The sequence below is a fragment of the Puma concolor genome, chromosome D3 (genome assembly GCF_028749965.1).
Source record: "Puma concolor isolate L17-30 chromosome D3, mPumCon1.1.hap2, whole genome shotgun sequence".
NCBI classification, from domain to species: Eukaryota; Metazoa; Chordata; class Mammalia; order Carnivora; family Felidae; genus Puma; species Puma concolor.
Window position 1 is genome coordinate 9375262 of NC_141678.1, and position 14060 is coordinate 9389321.

At 50.8% G+C, this 14060-nt stretch overlaps 2 protein-coding genes and 1 long non-coding RNA gene across 12 annotated transcripts in view; 1 reads left to right on the top strand and 2 right to left on the bottom strand.

Moving 5' to 3' along the window:
- Positions 1 to 9575, top strand: part of SH2B3 (SH2B adaptor protein 3) — a 38717-nt gene extending 29142 nt beyond the window's left edge. The window contains exons 3-8 of one of the 2 annotated variants that reach the window (XM_086681698.1): positions 4921 to 5022; positions 5121 to 5212; positions 5300 to 5397; positions 5500 to 5714; positions 5808 to 5979; positions 6133 to 9575. In XM_086681698.1, coding sequence (XP_086537824.1) covers positions 4921 to 5022; positions 5121 to 5212; positions 5300 to 5397; positions 5500 to 5714; positions 5808 to 5979; positions 6133 to 6428 — 975 coding nt within the window. In that variant the 3' untranslated portion in view covers positions 6429 to 9575. The remainder of the gene's footprint in view (positions 1 to 4920; positions 5023 to 5120; positions 5213 to 5299; positions 5398 to 5499; positions 5715 to 5807; positions 5980 to 6132) is intronic. The other variant, XM_086681699.1, reaches the window with a different exon arrangement.
- On the bottom strand, positions 1164 to 9119 carry LOC147575292 (uncharacterized). The gene is made up of 3 exons (XR_015242226.1): positions 9051 to 9119; positions 2620 to 3879; positions 1164 to 2589 (listed from the first exon to the last, which is right to left on the bottom strand). It is a non-coding gene; the product is annotated as an uncharacterized LOC147575292 (long non-coding RNA).
- A 577-nt stretch (positions 9576 to 10152) lies between the features above and the next one.
- ATXN2 (ataxin 2) overlaps positions 10153 to 14060 on the bottom strand; it is a 118602-nt gene continuing 114694 nt past the window's right edge. For 8 of the 9 annotated variants that reach the window (XM_086681697.1, XM_086681695.1, XM_086681693.1 and 5 more), the window contains 2 exons: positions 11646 to 11814; positions 10153 to 10797 (listed from right to left, as the gene is read on the bottom strand). In XM_086681697.1, the coding sequence (XP_086537823.1) occupies positions 10769 to 10797; positions 11646 to 11814 (198 nt within the window). In that variant the 3' untranslated portion in view covers positions 10153 to 10768. The remainder of the gene's footprint in view (positions 10798 to 11645; positions 11815 to 14060) is intronic. The other variant, XM_086681696.1, reaches the window with a different exon arrangement.

The following is a 14060-nucleotide window of genomic DNA, read 5'->3' on the forward strand; positions in this document are numbered from 1 at the left end:
AGTGGCCAGGTAGGATGCAGATGGGATGAGGCCATTGTGAGGGCCTGTACTGCCCACACCACTGGGCCCTCCATGCCAGGCTCTTTGCTACTTGGCTGTGAGTTAGGTGCTGTCTCCCCTTACACCTTCCCATGGAGTGGGGAGGTTAAGCGCTGTGCTGGCCCAGCTAGCAGGTATGTTTCTATCAAGGTATTCAGCGTGAACTCCCTGGAACTTCTGATCTTGCCATTTGCACATCTCTGCCTTAGAACAAGCCCAAACTGACCCCCACAGCCTCAAGAGTGCATGGAGACTTCTGGGGCACTGCTGTCACTACCTCAATGTGTGACACAAGTTCCATCAGCCTCTGTAGGTGCCCCTGTGCTCCCCCCTCCCCCCCGGGGCCTTTGTGGTGAGGCCTCCAGGTGCCTGGGAGCTCAGCTATGCTCTCTTTGTAGCTGAGGGGAGGCCATGTTGTTTCTGTGGCCCTTCACTGCTTCCCCCACCTGTCTGTGTGGGTCCTTACCCTCTCCTTCATGTTGGTACCTGTCTCCTTTACTATAGTAGAAATTCTGTGTGAGTCAGGGACTGTGTAGTTCATTCCTGCTGAGAATGGGGGTACTGGCACCTGGAGTTCAGAGAGGGCTTGGTCCAGACCCTCTGCTGGGGTCTTGAACGAATGAATGGTGACAGGACTCATTCAGGGCAGTTGTTGGGACACGGCGGAGTGGGGTACAGCCTGTTACCTTGGAAGACTCTAGAAGGGCCCAGCAATGCTGGTAGCCCCTGCCCCTTAGCACAGCAGGTCATGGGACAGTTTCCAGTGACAGTGTGAGGGAAAACAAGGCCTAGGGAGATAGGAAAGGTGTGGTTCCAATGGTCACTCCCAATCTGTCTAGGCAGATTTGAGCCCAAAAGTCCCACCAGTGGGGGCAAGGAAGCTCCTGGGTCAGTGGGAGTCAGGGAGGACAGGTAAACCCATATTGGTTGAGGCAAAAACGTCCATCGTACCCTCTAAAAGTCCAGGAGATGACAAACCTAGAGCCAGAATGGTGCAGCCTCATAGAAGCACTTGGAACTTTCTGCCTTGTTTTAATGTCCACTGAACAGACCAATTGTCCTCTGAGGGCTTACCTGCCCTCTGGCTCATTTATGTTCTTCATCTTTTAAAACAAACTCAGAGGTACTGGAGCAGCTCACTGTATTATCTGCATAATCACACTGAAATACATTTTATTTTAATACAAATTACATTCTCTTTTTCCTTTATCTTCATCAGGGCACTTACACAGGTAGGTCAGGTTACATATCAATTTCATTGCAGGATGGTAAGGAGCAGGTTACAAAGAGGTTCTGTAAGGTTGAAAGAATGCCAGGTGTTATCTCCAGGTCCTGGGCCCCTTGGAGGGGAAGGTGTAGTCCTGTGACACTGGAACACTACAGGCTTTATCCACCTTGGGCGACCTCAGACCCCAGTCTAGAAATCTAACAGCTCTTTATCAGGCCATTTTTTTCGCTTCCAATAGCTCCCCCAGTCGCCACACCTACCAACTGTGCGAGAAGAGAGCTATTATTAAGAATCTCTACGGCGGTGCCTGAGTGGCTCAGTCTGTGAAGCGTCCTACTCTTGATTTTGGATCTTCATGATCTCACGGTTCATGAGACTGAGCTCCGTGTCAGACTCTGCTCTGACAGCATGGAGCCTGCTTGAGATTCTCTCTCCGCCTCCCCCACTTGCATGCCTGAAAATAAAAACTTAAGTCTAAGTATCTCTGCTTTACAGATGACAAAACTGGGGCACCTGGTGGCTCAGTCGGTTAAGTGTCCAGCTGCAGCCCAGGTCACGATCTCACAGTTCGTGAGTTTGAGCCCCACGTCAGGCTCTGTGCTGACAGCTCAGTGTCTCCCTCACTCTCTGCCCCTCCCTGGCTCGTGCTCTCTCAAAAATAAACACCAAACAACAGCTGCCTGTCCAGGGTTATACAAGAGGAGGCAAGGACAGGACTGGATAGGACTGAACAGTAACACCTAGAAGGATAAGACAAGTATAAAGCCTAGATACAATCAGCTGTAGAAATGCCAGCCTTATGGTGGGGACAATGTCAGAGCTGATCTGTAGCTTTGCCTTTGAGCTTCTTAGCAGCCAAGGCAAAGAAAGAAATAGGTTATTCCCCTGGAGTCACAGTGGCCATTGGAAAGCTGCCAGCTTTGTGGATACTGGGAGCTGGAACTTACTCCCCAGTTGTGGGGGTGGGGCTATGTTGTGTTGACATGCGACTGCTTGTACCACAGTATCTGGAGCGGTGCAGCCATTTTAATCAAACTAACGCTCGGGTAGCTGCTAACACAGCCCCAGAGTTTGGGCTCAGCGCTCCATCCCGGTTCTGTCTCATCACACTGCTCAACCAGAAAGGCAGCCACTGGTCCTTCTACATACGACTAGTGCTCCCAAGTCCTGCTCTGGGGCCATCCAGCTAGGGCTGTGGTCACAGGCCGGGTTTATTCTGCCCCATGCTCTCTCACTCGCCTCCACCCTGGGCAGAGCCTCTGGCCTCTCCCCACCTCCAGACAGCACAATTTGATACATCAGCGCTGGGGTTCAGATCCTGGCTCTGCCCCTCGCTCTGTGGCTCCAAGCACGACAACCGGGCTGGCTGGGGCAGCTCTCCCACAGGCTGCCTGAGAAGAGTCAGGAAGAACCCGTGTCATCATAGCCAGTGGGCAGATGGGAGCCAGCATCTGTGCAGCCAGGGCTGGCTGTGGGTGAGGAGGGGGAATCCTCTCTTTACCACTGCCTGCCAGGTCAGCAGTTCCTCAGCTGCTGGGGAGAGTGCTGGCATGAAGGCCCCACATTCAGAGTGAAACCAGTGGCTTTGCTGGTTAATCTCAGCATTCACCCTGGGGCCAAGGCCCAGAGCAGAACCGAAAGGGAGACTAGGCCTGTTCCCCTCTTGGCCTGGCCTACTTCCTCCCAGTGATCCTGAGGGCCCAGAGCCAGTAGGGAGGCTTGGGGGCCAAGCAGAGCCAAATGCAAAAGGAGAAGGAAGGAAATAGCCTTGTACCTTACCCATTTTACAGAAGGGAAATAGAGGCTCTAAGAGGCTGGCTGTGAAAGCTGCCAGTCCTGTGCACTCTGGCACGCCCAGGGACCATGCAGGTACTGCACAAGACTCCTGTGTTCCCCACATGTCATGGGCTCCCATCCCAGGCTGAGAAATTGGGGTGTGGGGGAAAACTTGAAAGATAAAAACACCCTGGCTGGCACTGGTCACTTAGGGCTGGGATCGACTGAGCTTGCTCCCTCCTCCATAACATCAGTCTGACAATGCAGTCCACCACGGGGAAGCGTCAGGGGCTCGGCTCCTAGCGTTGTCACTCCCCCCAGACTGCTGGGGGTGGGCCTGGATTGGGAAAGAGCCCCAGTCTGGCCAATCCTCTCCTGCCAGGCTGCTCCTTGCCTCCTTGTTCACCAGTGCTCCAGCAGGTGGGGAGGGGCTGAAGGCAGGTGGCCTGGCCCTAAAGATACCATCCTTCTATCGGAGACTCCTGGTGCCTGCATGTCTGAAGCAGTCACACGCACGGCTGTGGGTATGGGCTCTTGCCCTGCTTTCTGAAAAGGTAACTTCTGCCTGAGATGTGGAGGTCGGATTCCCCTCAAAGCCACAGCACCAAAAACTAGCCTTTGGGCCTGCCTCGTTTCCATCTCTCTGCCTCTGCCCCATGCTGGCTTGCTCAGCCTGGTCACCTGGATGTCTCCTGGCCCCAGGGGAAGAGAAGAGGTACTGGAGGTAGGGGCCCAGTTGGGTTTTCCCATCAATTCCCCCATCATCTCTGCCTTCTTCCTTCGTTCTCATCTGCTTTTGGCCTGTGCTGGGAGCAGCCATTGATCATCTCGTGACCCTGGAAAAACAATCTCATCAGTCTGATCACAAAGGGAAGAGGAGGAGATGCTGGCTCCCTGGAAACAGGCATCTGCCAAGGTCAGCTCCTGCCAGGTTGAGTCAGAAAAGGTGCTCTTGGTGGCAAAGCAGTAGGGGACCACCTCGCATGCACTCTGAATCCCTGTGTATGCTGGAGGTCATGGGAGCCTCCTGGGCCCAAGGTTTTGTGTCAGTTTCCAGCTGGCTGTAACTGGGGCCAGATTAGGCTTTGCCTCTTTAGGCATGTTGGCAGAGGCCCCAAGAGCCTGTGGCTAAGCTACTCTGCTACCCCTCCCCCAGCCCCCACACCCTGTAGTCAAATCCACCCCTCCTCATCCTCAGATTTGAAGGCAGGCAGATGTGGGAGTTTGAGGTTCTAGGCTGTATGCTGTGGACAGAGGTTAAAACCGATCTACCCTCTTTCAGGCAAATGACTTCACCTCCAAGAAATTGTGTTTCTTGTCTTTAAGATGTGGTGACATCATGGGTTTCCTATGGCTGATGTTTGGTCAGAAGCCTGCACTAATGGGGAATTGACGCGGGGCAGAGGGGAGAAGCTAAAGGCAGGATGATCACCCAAGCCCCTGGCAGTCAGCACCACACAGGGAAATGTGACTTGGATCGGATGTCCTCGTGTCCACTCTCCAGGTCTGTTTTGATGTGACCTGGCTGGATTCGGTGCTCTTTGTTCCACCAGTGGAAGGGGAGACCGATGTCAGTAGGCAAACACATGTCACAGCTGGAGTGTCCACAGGTTCAAGAGGGCGTTGGCCCTCATTGCACTTTGGTTTCTGTAGGTCGCAGTGTTTAGGGGGTGAAGTCAGTGTTTAAGAGGCTATGGGAGAAGGGCCCTCGGCAGGCTTCTGCAAACCAGGATGCTAGGCCTTTCCCCAGGCCTGGCATCGTGAGTGCTCACTTGGAAGCTAAGCCCCCGGGAAGACGGCAGAAACACACAGAGGCCTGGGTGGGTGAAGGGCCGTGAGGGACAAACCTCAAGTGTCTGCCTTGGTCTCCTACCTAGAGTTCAAAGCCCAAGCTACAGGCAACCTGCTCCAATATCCAGGAGGTCCGGCGATGCACACGCCTCGAGATGCCAGACAACCTCTACACCTTTGTCCTGAAGGTGAGTGACAGCTTTCCACACCCGGGGGGGGGGGGGGGGTGGTGGTCATACATACACACACCTGAGGCACCCACACTCGCTGCTTTCCTCCCTACCAGGTGAAGGACCGGACTGACATCATCTTCGAGGTGGAGGACGAGCAGCAGCTGAATTCCTGGATGGCTGAGCTCCGGGAGTGCACCGGCCAAGGGTGAGGCCCCAGAACATAGGGCTCTACTCCTGGCACAGCCTTTCCTGCTCCCCCGATCTACCCAGATCCTAACCTCAGCCTCTTCAGCAGGCTGGAGAGCACAGACCCAGAGACGCATATTCCCTCAGCCCTAGAGCCTGGCACGTCCAACTCTCCGGGGGGGAGCACAGATTCCCTGAACCAAGGTGAGTGGGTCTAGGCCTCTGTCCTCCATGTAAGTCAGAACCAGTTTAGCCCAGGACATCAGGCACCCACAGGGGGCCATCATCCCCCATCTTGTCTACCAGGTGCTTCTCCTGGGGGGTTGCTGGACCCAACCTGTCAGAAAACAGATCACTTCCTGTCCTGCTACCCCTGGTTCCATGGCCCCATCTCCCGAGTGAAGGCAGCTCAGCTGGTTCAGCTGCAGGGTCCGGATGCTCATGGAGTGTTCCTGGTGCGGCAGAGTGAGACACGGCGCGGAGAGTATGTGCTCACGTTCAACTTCCAAGGCATAGCCAAGGTATGGGGCACGGCAGGCGGGCTGGTCCCCCTGCCCCCAGGTTGAAGGCCTGCAGCGGCCAGTGCCTGAGCCTACTGTACTCGCCCCCTGTAGCACCTGCGCCTGTCGCTGACCGAGCGGGGCCAGTGCCGAGTGCAGCACCTCCACTTCCCATCTGTCGTGGACATGCTCCACCACTTCCAGCGCTCGCCCATCCCGCTTGAGTGTGGTGCTGCCTGTGACGTCCGCCTGTCCAGCTACGTGGTAGTCGTCTCCCAGCCACCAGGTGTGACCCTTGATAAAGGGGGTGGGCGGCAGAGGGTAAACGCTCGCTGCAACCCAGAGCCACAGCGATGGTTTTGTGTTCTTTCGACATTTAGCCCCTCTGTCACATTAAGACTGACAGCGCCGGTCTCTCTCTTGGTCACTTGTCCCCCAGGTTCCTCCAGCACTGTCCTGTTCCCTTTCTCCCTCGCTCACTGGGATTCGGAGCTGGGCCTTCCCCATCTCAGTTCTTCTGGCTGTCCACGGGGGCTGGGCCCGGAGGGTCTCCCAGGCCGATCCTCTCCCCCAGAGCAGATATTCCACCTGGTGCCTTCACCTGAGGAACTGGCCAACAGCCTGCGGCACCTGGAGCCTGAACCCACCAGTCGAGCCCGGGACTCAGACTACGAAATGGACTCCTCCTCCCGGAGCCATCTCCGGGCCATAGACAACCAGTACACGCCTCTCTGACGGGCGGTGAGGAACCCTAGGCCTCACACGTGCCCCCGAGGAGCACAAGCAAGCGGAGATGTGAACTCGTGAATGTAACCTTCTTTCCTTCCTTCCAGAGAGAGATTTAAGGGCCACTGTTAACTGCTCATTCCAGTTTGGATGTGACCCTTCTATTAGGCCTGTTGAAGGGCCTCCTATAAGTTTTATCCATCCATCACCTGGCTTTCTCCTTATTGTTTACAGATGTAGTTCTTGTTCGCAGAGGCCGCGAGCTCCCACCCTGGGTCCCTAGGACCGGTCCCCATCCCTCTTATAGGAGGTGGTGGGGTGAGGGCCAGATCTGGCAGGCCGAACCTTGGTTCTCTTTTTCACTGACACTGTCACAGCTGATGACAGACTTTCGGGGGGGGTGGGAGGGTCGTCAGGAAGCCCAAAACACTAACAAGCCCTGGATTTGCCTACGGTTTACCCATTGTGGCCTCGGTCCACGTGGAGGCCTGCCACTCCCTGTGCCGTAGGTGAACGCATCAATCCTGCTCCGACTCAGCTTCGGGACAAAGCTCAAGGTTAAAATGATTTTAAACACTTTACCTCAGATTAACTTGTCAAAGGATTCAGGTTTCAAAACTAAACCATTGCTTATTTTGTTGCACTCTTTAATACTCATGCGATTTTGCAGTCTGAGACAGCTATGCAAACCCTACTTGACTTGTTCCCAGTCTGAGCCAGCATGCCTGGCTTCTGTGTCTTTTGCATCCTCAGGACAGTCACCTGCTGCTGAGTAGCCACTGTCCTTCCTAAATGTGGAGAAGTGAAGTACGTCACCCTTTCAGGGAAATTCAGGCAACTACTGAAACAGGGTGGCAAGGAGGAATTCTACCCTGTGCCTTAACGAACAAAAAAACTGGATTCTGGTTTACAGTAGCTTTATGGTTAAACCAGTTTACCCAAGGGGTGATAAGGGGTGAGGGAGGAGCAAGCAAAAAGGGAGGAAGGGCTCCTGGCCCCTTTCTTCTAAAAAATCCTTCACCACCAGGGCTGGCTCAGACCCCCCCCCCCCAAGCATCTAACGGCTGGCTCATAAACTATCCCGCAAGGTTTTGGGCTTGTTCTTGAGTCAAAATGGGAACTAGGAAATCTGGTGCCACAACTAGTGAGAAATTCCTTTAACAGCCCACACTCAGTGTTCCGTTCCAGCTGCTCGCTGCTTCATTTGAGGAGGAATGTGTGTGCGTACACACTTGGGCGCACATCTCCAACAGCTGGGGGGTGGGGTCCTGCAGTTAAATCTCCATCTATACTTGCCTTTCACCAGGGATAGAATTCACAGGGGGGCTGGCTCCTCCCAGAACTTTCAGGCGGAGGCTCAGAAACAAGGGGGCAGTGACAGAGTGGAGCCAGCTGCTCTGGGTGCCAGCAGAGACATTTGACACAGTCACCAGGCTGGCTTCTAGGAAACTGAGAGTTTAGCACAACTTAACATTTATAGACACATCACTCAGAAACTAAATTTAAACCCTGGCCTACGACTAACTACTGCCCGCCTTATCTGGGGTGAGGGTTTGGTTTGCTCCCTCTAGCCATTCTCTGTGCTCCCGGAGGTCAGACTTCTGTTAAAAACAAAAACTGGGGGGGGGGGGGGGGGGAGAGCAGTCCCTCTTCACCACTTTAAAAACCAATGCTCCTGAGTGTTTTCACAGATCGCAAAGCAGATCCATTCCTGATCCAAATGAGCGGTCTAAGGACACTTTTCTTTCCTTTTCTACACAAGGCATGTTTCTCTAAGTAATGAATGCTAAGTGAGGTGTGATCCAGAAAAGTAAGCACTGTTCCTATTTCTCTTTTAAAAGAGAAAGCTCATTCTAGAAAGTCAATGCTCACAAGTCACTGGTACAGATTTTCCCCTCGTCTGCACAGGAAAGGGGCCAAGTAGCCAACAACCCAAGTTTTTCCCCTCCCTGTAGCCAGAAGTGTAAACATCTGGGATGTGACCTCTTTAAGGTAGGGGCACTCACTCCTTAGCTTCTCACCATACAATTCTCAGGTTGATGCCAGGAGGCAAGCCAGGCACAGCCAACCAGCAGCTCTGACCCACTGGCTACAAAGGACAAGATCAGACTTCCGTGACAGATAACTGGGAGTCACCCACCTCTAGACTGCTTCGGTGTAAAGTGTTCAAGGAAAACGCTTCCTTTTTAAACATGTCTGAGTTGCCAGGACAGCTCAAATACCTCCTGGAAAAAAAGCCCCCTCATGGCCTGGGAAGAAGTGACACTGAGCCAACGCCTTTACTTTCTGCTAGAGCAGGTTCAGCTCGAGGGAAAGGCTCCCTGGGCTTGATGCCTTCACAGCCAATGAGCCAATGTCCCCGCCAGCCCATCGTGGTCACAGCATATCCCACCACCCTCCTCCTCCTGGCCCCGGTGTGACCGCTGCTGGCAGCGAGGAACCAACAGCCCCTACCGGGAGCCCAGGCTCTGAGTGCCAAAAGGACGGTAAGCATCATGACCCTCCAGTTATCTCCAATCACAAACAACAAGGATAGCCTGACTGCTCCCAGCACCATCACTTCATTCTTCCGTCTTGAATCAACTTTTACAAACTAATAGTCACCAGCACCAAAGAATTAAGTCAACTAACCTGCCTTGAATTTTAGACCAGCAATCCATATGGCTTTATCTGGTATAAATCTTCTGCCTTTGATCATTTCTGGACCGTGTAGGAAAAAGGAATAGCAATCATTAAAATCTTAGGCCAGAGAACACTATTTTTACATAACAGTTTCTTTAACCTAAAATCAAGGCCTTGAACTCTTCCCTAAGTGTTGCCTGGGATTCCTTCACGCTTTTAATTCAGGGCTACATCTCTTATCGCACACGTCATGTGAGCTCCAACATCTCCCACAGGCTAGAGGAACTTGATAGTATAGTATCCACTGCCTCTTAACAAGGACACATCTGACATCCAGCGTTTGCTTGGAATAAGCAGCACATTATAATGACAGAGTAAATGGATCCATTCTGTATCATCATAGGCAGAAAGTATTTGGCAAATTTTTATGTATTGTTTATGTACTGTACAAGTAACTTATTCTTGAATAATGCAGATTTTGCTATAATGTACAAACTGCTACACACGAATTAAAAAAAGTTTTCAGAATCTTGATTTGTTGCCACAATATTTAAAGCTCTATTATAACAGGACTGTGGTCTCTGCAAGACCCTTGCTCTGCTCAACTACTTGCTTTTCCCTTTGTCCTCCTCCCACAAATTTGGAACATTAGCAAATGCTTGTGAATCTACAGCAATAAGGTACTTTGTGCATCACTGCTTTTCAGCTCTCGGGATTTATCAGTTTCTTTTTAAGCAGTGTCTCCTGCCCTCTACTGGTAAAAGATGGGTGAATCAGGAAGACTTGTGACTAACAACACTCATTTGGGTTCAGGAGATATTAAAAAGGAAGCTTACAGAACCAGCGTCAGGCTGAGGATGTGGGATCTCAGTGCTGCCCAGCTCTGGCCAGCCTTCCTCCTTCTGGAGCGGACCTTTATCCACCAAAGAGAATGTCTCAGTCTTGTCTTTTTCTAGAGATACCTTGAACCAGAACTAAAGGTGAAGAAGAAAAGTCATTTGACAACTAACCTTCCAGGATTTAAGAAAGTACACTCAGCCCTCCTGCCTTGATATGAAGTATCCTATAACAGAAACATCTTAAGCTTGTACAAACACACACTAACTTGGTATCAGTTTTTAAAACTTTTTTTATTTTTTAATTTTTTTTAAGTTTTTATTTTATATTATCTACAAAGTAAAAGTTTTTTCCCTTAACTTAAAAGTTGAACCACTGTAGACAGTGATCACTTCATCAAACTTGATTTATAAATAATAACCCGTCATTTTGACGGTAAGAATTTACTGAACCTTTGTCAAGTTTAGTAAAAGGGCGTTCCAAGTCTTGATTTTTTTTTTTTTTTTTTTTTTTTTTTTTTTTTTTTTTAGCAGTAATAGCAGCAAGAATCAACTCTTGTTACTTCTTTTGCTAGCTGATGTGTTCATGACTTTCGAGGGTCATTAAAAAATAAATAACTTCCAGTTTCAGCAAGCAGAGCTGGGGTACTCGCGGGACTCTGAAACAGCATATGGAATTATGGAACAGCCCACAAGTTCCTAAATGCCTCTACTCGGTCCAAATATCTTCCACTGCAAGTGAACTGTTAGCATTCCTATTGGATGTTACAAGAAATCAACATATATTTTTTAAAAACAAAATAAATGAAATTCTAGTTTTCTGTGCTTCCAGTTGGTAGAAGCAGTAGAAGGGAGGAGGGAATTTGGCCTTTCGGTTCCTCCAGGGCAGCCTTACAACTGCTGTTGGTGGTGGGCTTGTACTGTAAAAAAGAAAAGTGAATATTTAAACAGGAAACTGGCAACACCACACATTAGCCTAGTGTCTCTGCAGCACACGACTGTAAACTATCCTCGTGCTACCTGAACAAGACTCAAAATTTAATCCACTCTTCCCCCTCCCATCTGCACCAAAAGGGGAAGGGGCAGGTGGGTGGGTAGAAACAAACCAGTCAGATGGAAAACCACTTCAGATAAAACTCCCAGAAGACTTGTTGCTCACGGGGTAGGAAAAAAAGGCCTTAACATACCCCCTCCCCAAATACCAGCCAAGCACCAGTATTGCTTTCAAAGTAACAGGTTAGACTGTGAAATATTGCCATGGCAGCCATCAAGTATTAGAGCACAATCACGGGGCATTCTCTCCCTGTCAGGGCATAGGCTGGAGCTAATGCTACACTCAAAACCAATCCACACACAGCACACTTTCTCATCAGTAGTATTCTCCAGAGCTACAATCAAACTCTGCCATGGTGGTAACCACCCCCGTCAGACTGGGGAGGGGGAGACTAAGGAAGGAAAACGCTGCCCTGTCCAGCCTCTTTAACAAGGAAGGCCAACTGAGTCCTAAGCATGCGTCAGCCACACAGAATGCTGCTGCTGCTTCTCATCAAGCCAAACCCTGTATACCATCAGAACACACACAGACTCAGCTCCTGGAAGCCTCAGGCCCTGACACTGAACTGATCGTCACAGTCCCTCCTGTGCACGCTCTGGCGGGTCTTGCTAGTTCTCAAATGCGGGGCTTGAAGCGCTGGCCCTGCCTGCCATTCGACCTGTGCGAGCAGAATGCTTTGGGGTGCCCGGCGGCCCCTGCACACACACGCCTCACCTGAAGGGTGCGTCATATAGGGGAAATGCGCTGTTGTCGAGACTGGAATGGGCTGTAGTGCACTTTGAGCGAGGGCGGCCTGGGGACCGCCGGGTGGCTGTGTCGTCATTAGCATCATTGGCGCATGGGCAGTTGGATGAGAAGGAACCATTCCTGACTGTACATGAGCCTGAAACAGAGAGCTCTTTTACGCATACAGGCAACATCTCCAGCTTAAACAACATGTCAACTGTGTTCCTTTCATTGGGCTGGTGGGGCAGGAAAGGCCGACAGGGGGGCCCTCAGGGCCCTTTTCTCTGAGCACATGCCCTAGTGGATCATCAAGTGACCTACTGACATGCTTCACCCTTCAGCGGGTCCAGGGAGGCTGAGGGAGCAGGCGCCTACTGAGCCTGAATAAAAATAAGGGCTGCAACATCCTGGCCTTCAACATTTCTGATTGCTGGATTCTATGTATGTGGGGCAAGGTCATCACAAAGTTCAGACATCTGATCCAAGGGCAGCTTTCTCAACTTAATAGGAGGTGAGATGCAATGATGCTTCAGAATCTGGCTTCCAAGTGGGACCTGAAGTAGTTTAAAGACAACCTCCCTTTTAAATAGGAAAGCAGATAATAAGAGTAATCCATGGATTACTTAGCCCTCTCCTTGTCTGTCCCTCCCCTCTGCTTCCTGCCAGCACACCAGTACATCTCCGTGAAGAATGAGTCAGGGCAGCGAAAGACGTGCTGACCGAGCAGGAGGAGGAGGCTGCAGTAAATGGCGCCAGTGAAACGGGGAGGAGTAAAGTGAAATTATCTGGGCCAGACCTGTGTCCCGAAACTAAGTTATATGATAACGAGTACAACCTGGTTTCACTGTCAAGTTGGAAAGGTTTCAGCCAGCCCAAATCACTGGATCCCAGCTCGGGGTGGGGGGAGTGGGAGTGGGGTGGGGGGGGGGACTTGGCAGGGCCAGGAAGAGCCCTCCTTTCCTGCCTCCCATACTGTGCACTGTTCTAGACCACAATAAGCCTTGAATGAAATGCTCTTTTTACTCTTACGTATTCAAATGGGCCCATGGCAGATCTGAACTTCCCCAAAGGGGTTAACCTTTTTCTCTTTCAGCACAAAAAACACAAAAGTGAGGTTTTAGGAACCCCAACTTACATGTAAATTCACATACCTACTTAGCCACCAGCCTCTGCTAGCCATCTACAGGACCCCAGCTCTCATGAAGCTCCTAATTCAGCCAAACCATGCTGGCCCACACCTGACCAAACTGGCTCCCCTCCCCACTATCAAAAGCAAATCATCCACTGCAGTGCGCCATACTACAGAACCCTCACTTGTGCAGAGGACGCCCAAACTTCCCAGAGCTGTCGAACTCTAGTTACAAGGTCGCATTCTGAGATTGAGCTCCAACTGAGTCACATCTTCAGCCCCCAGCACACCAGAGCCTCAGTGGTGCACTATCCAACATGAAATGGAGTTCAGTGAGGCAGTCTAGCTTAGACCTCCCCAAGAGAGTTCTGTTATGAAAGCGGCAAAAAAAGACATCAAATACAGCCAATTCACTCTGAACAGCTCCAGGGAGGGCCTCAAGGACAGCATTAGAGCCCAACTTCAGTGAAGCTCCTTATTAAGATAATCCAACTTGGCCCTTGATTGCACTGGACTTTTCTCAGCAGCTGATACAGCCAGCAACCATTGAGATGGCAAACCATACCCTTCAACCATTAGAGGCTTACACTGGAGGTGAGCTCCAAAGTGGCTCCCAGGCTGCTCTTTAAGAAAAGTGGGACACCTGAGTGCTTCCAACTTCTAGTTACACTGCACCAATGTAACAAGGCCAAGCCTTTTCAAGAAGTACAACATATGGTCAAAGTGGGTGTACCGACAGGCAAGGAAAACAAATGGAGAGGTTTCTCCGAAACTCGTGTGACTAACATTCAAGCTGACAGGCCCAGGGTTGTCACCTTGGAGAGCTGAGAATTTGTGAAAGCCCACCCTCCCTGCCAGACTTCTCGTGTGTCTGTGTGTGTGTGTGTGTGTGTGTGTGTGTGTGTGTGTGTGTGTGTAAGAGAGAGAGAGGGAGAGAGAGGGAGGGAAGGAGAAAAGAAGAGGAAGAATATATATATATATAATATATATATATCATATATATAACGTGTACATACATAGCAGTGAAGTTATATAAACATAGCAAAGCAGACACAAGAAGGACTGGGTTGCATTCCAAAGTCAGAGATATTTTTAAGGTCTAAGATGGGAAACATTAAAGGACTGACCAATCAGCAACTTCACTGATCCCATTACAAAACCACACGAACATTCATTTAGGGCCAGATCACATGTATTTGAGCAGGAAAAGGGAGACAGGCAAATGGCATCACACACAGGGTTTCCTAGCTTGCAGAGCATCTGGCTCCTTGCTG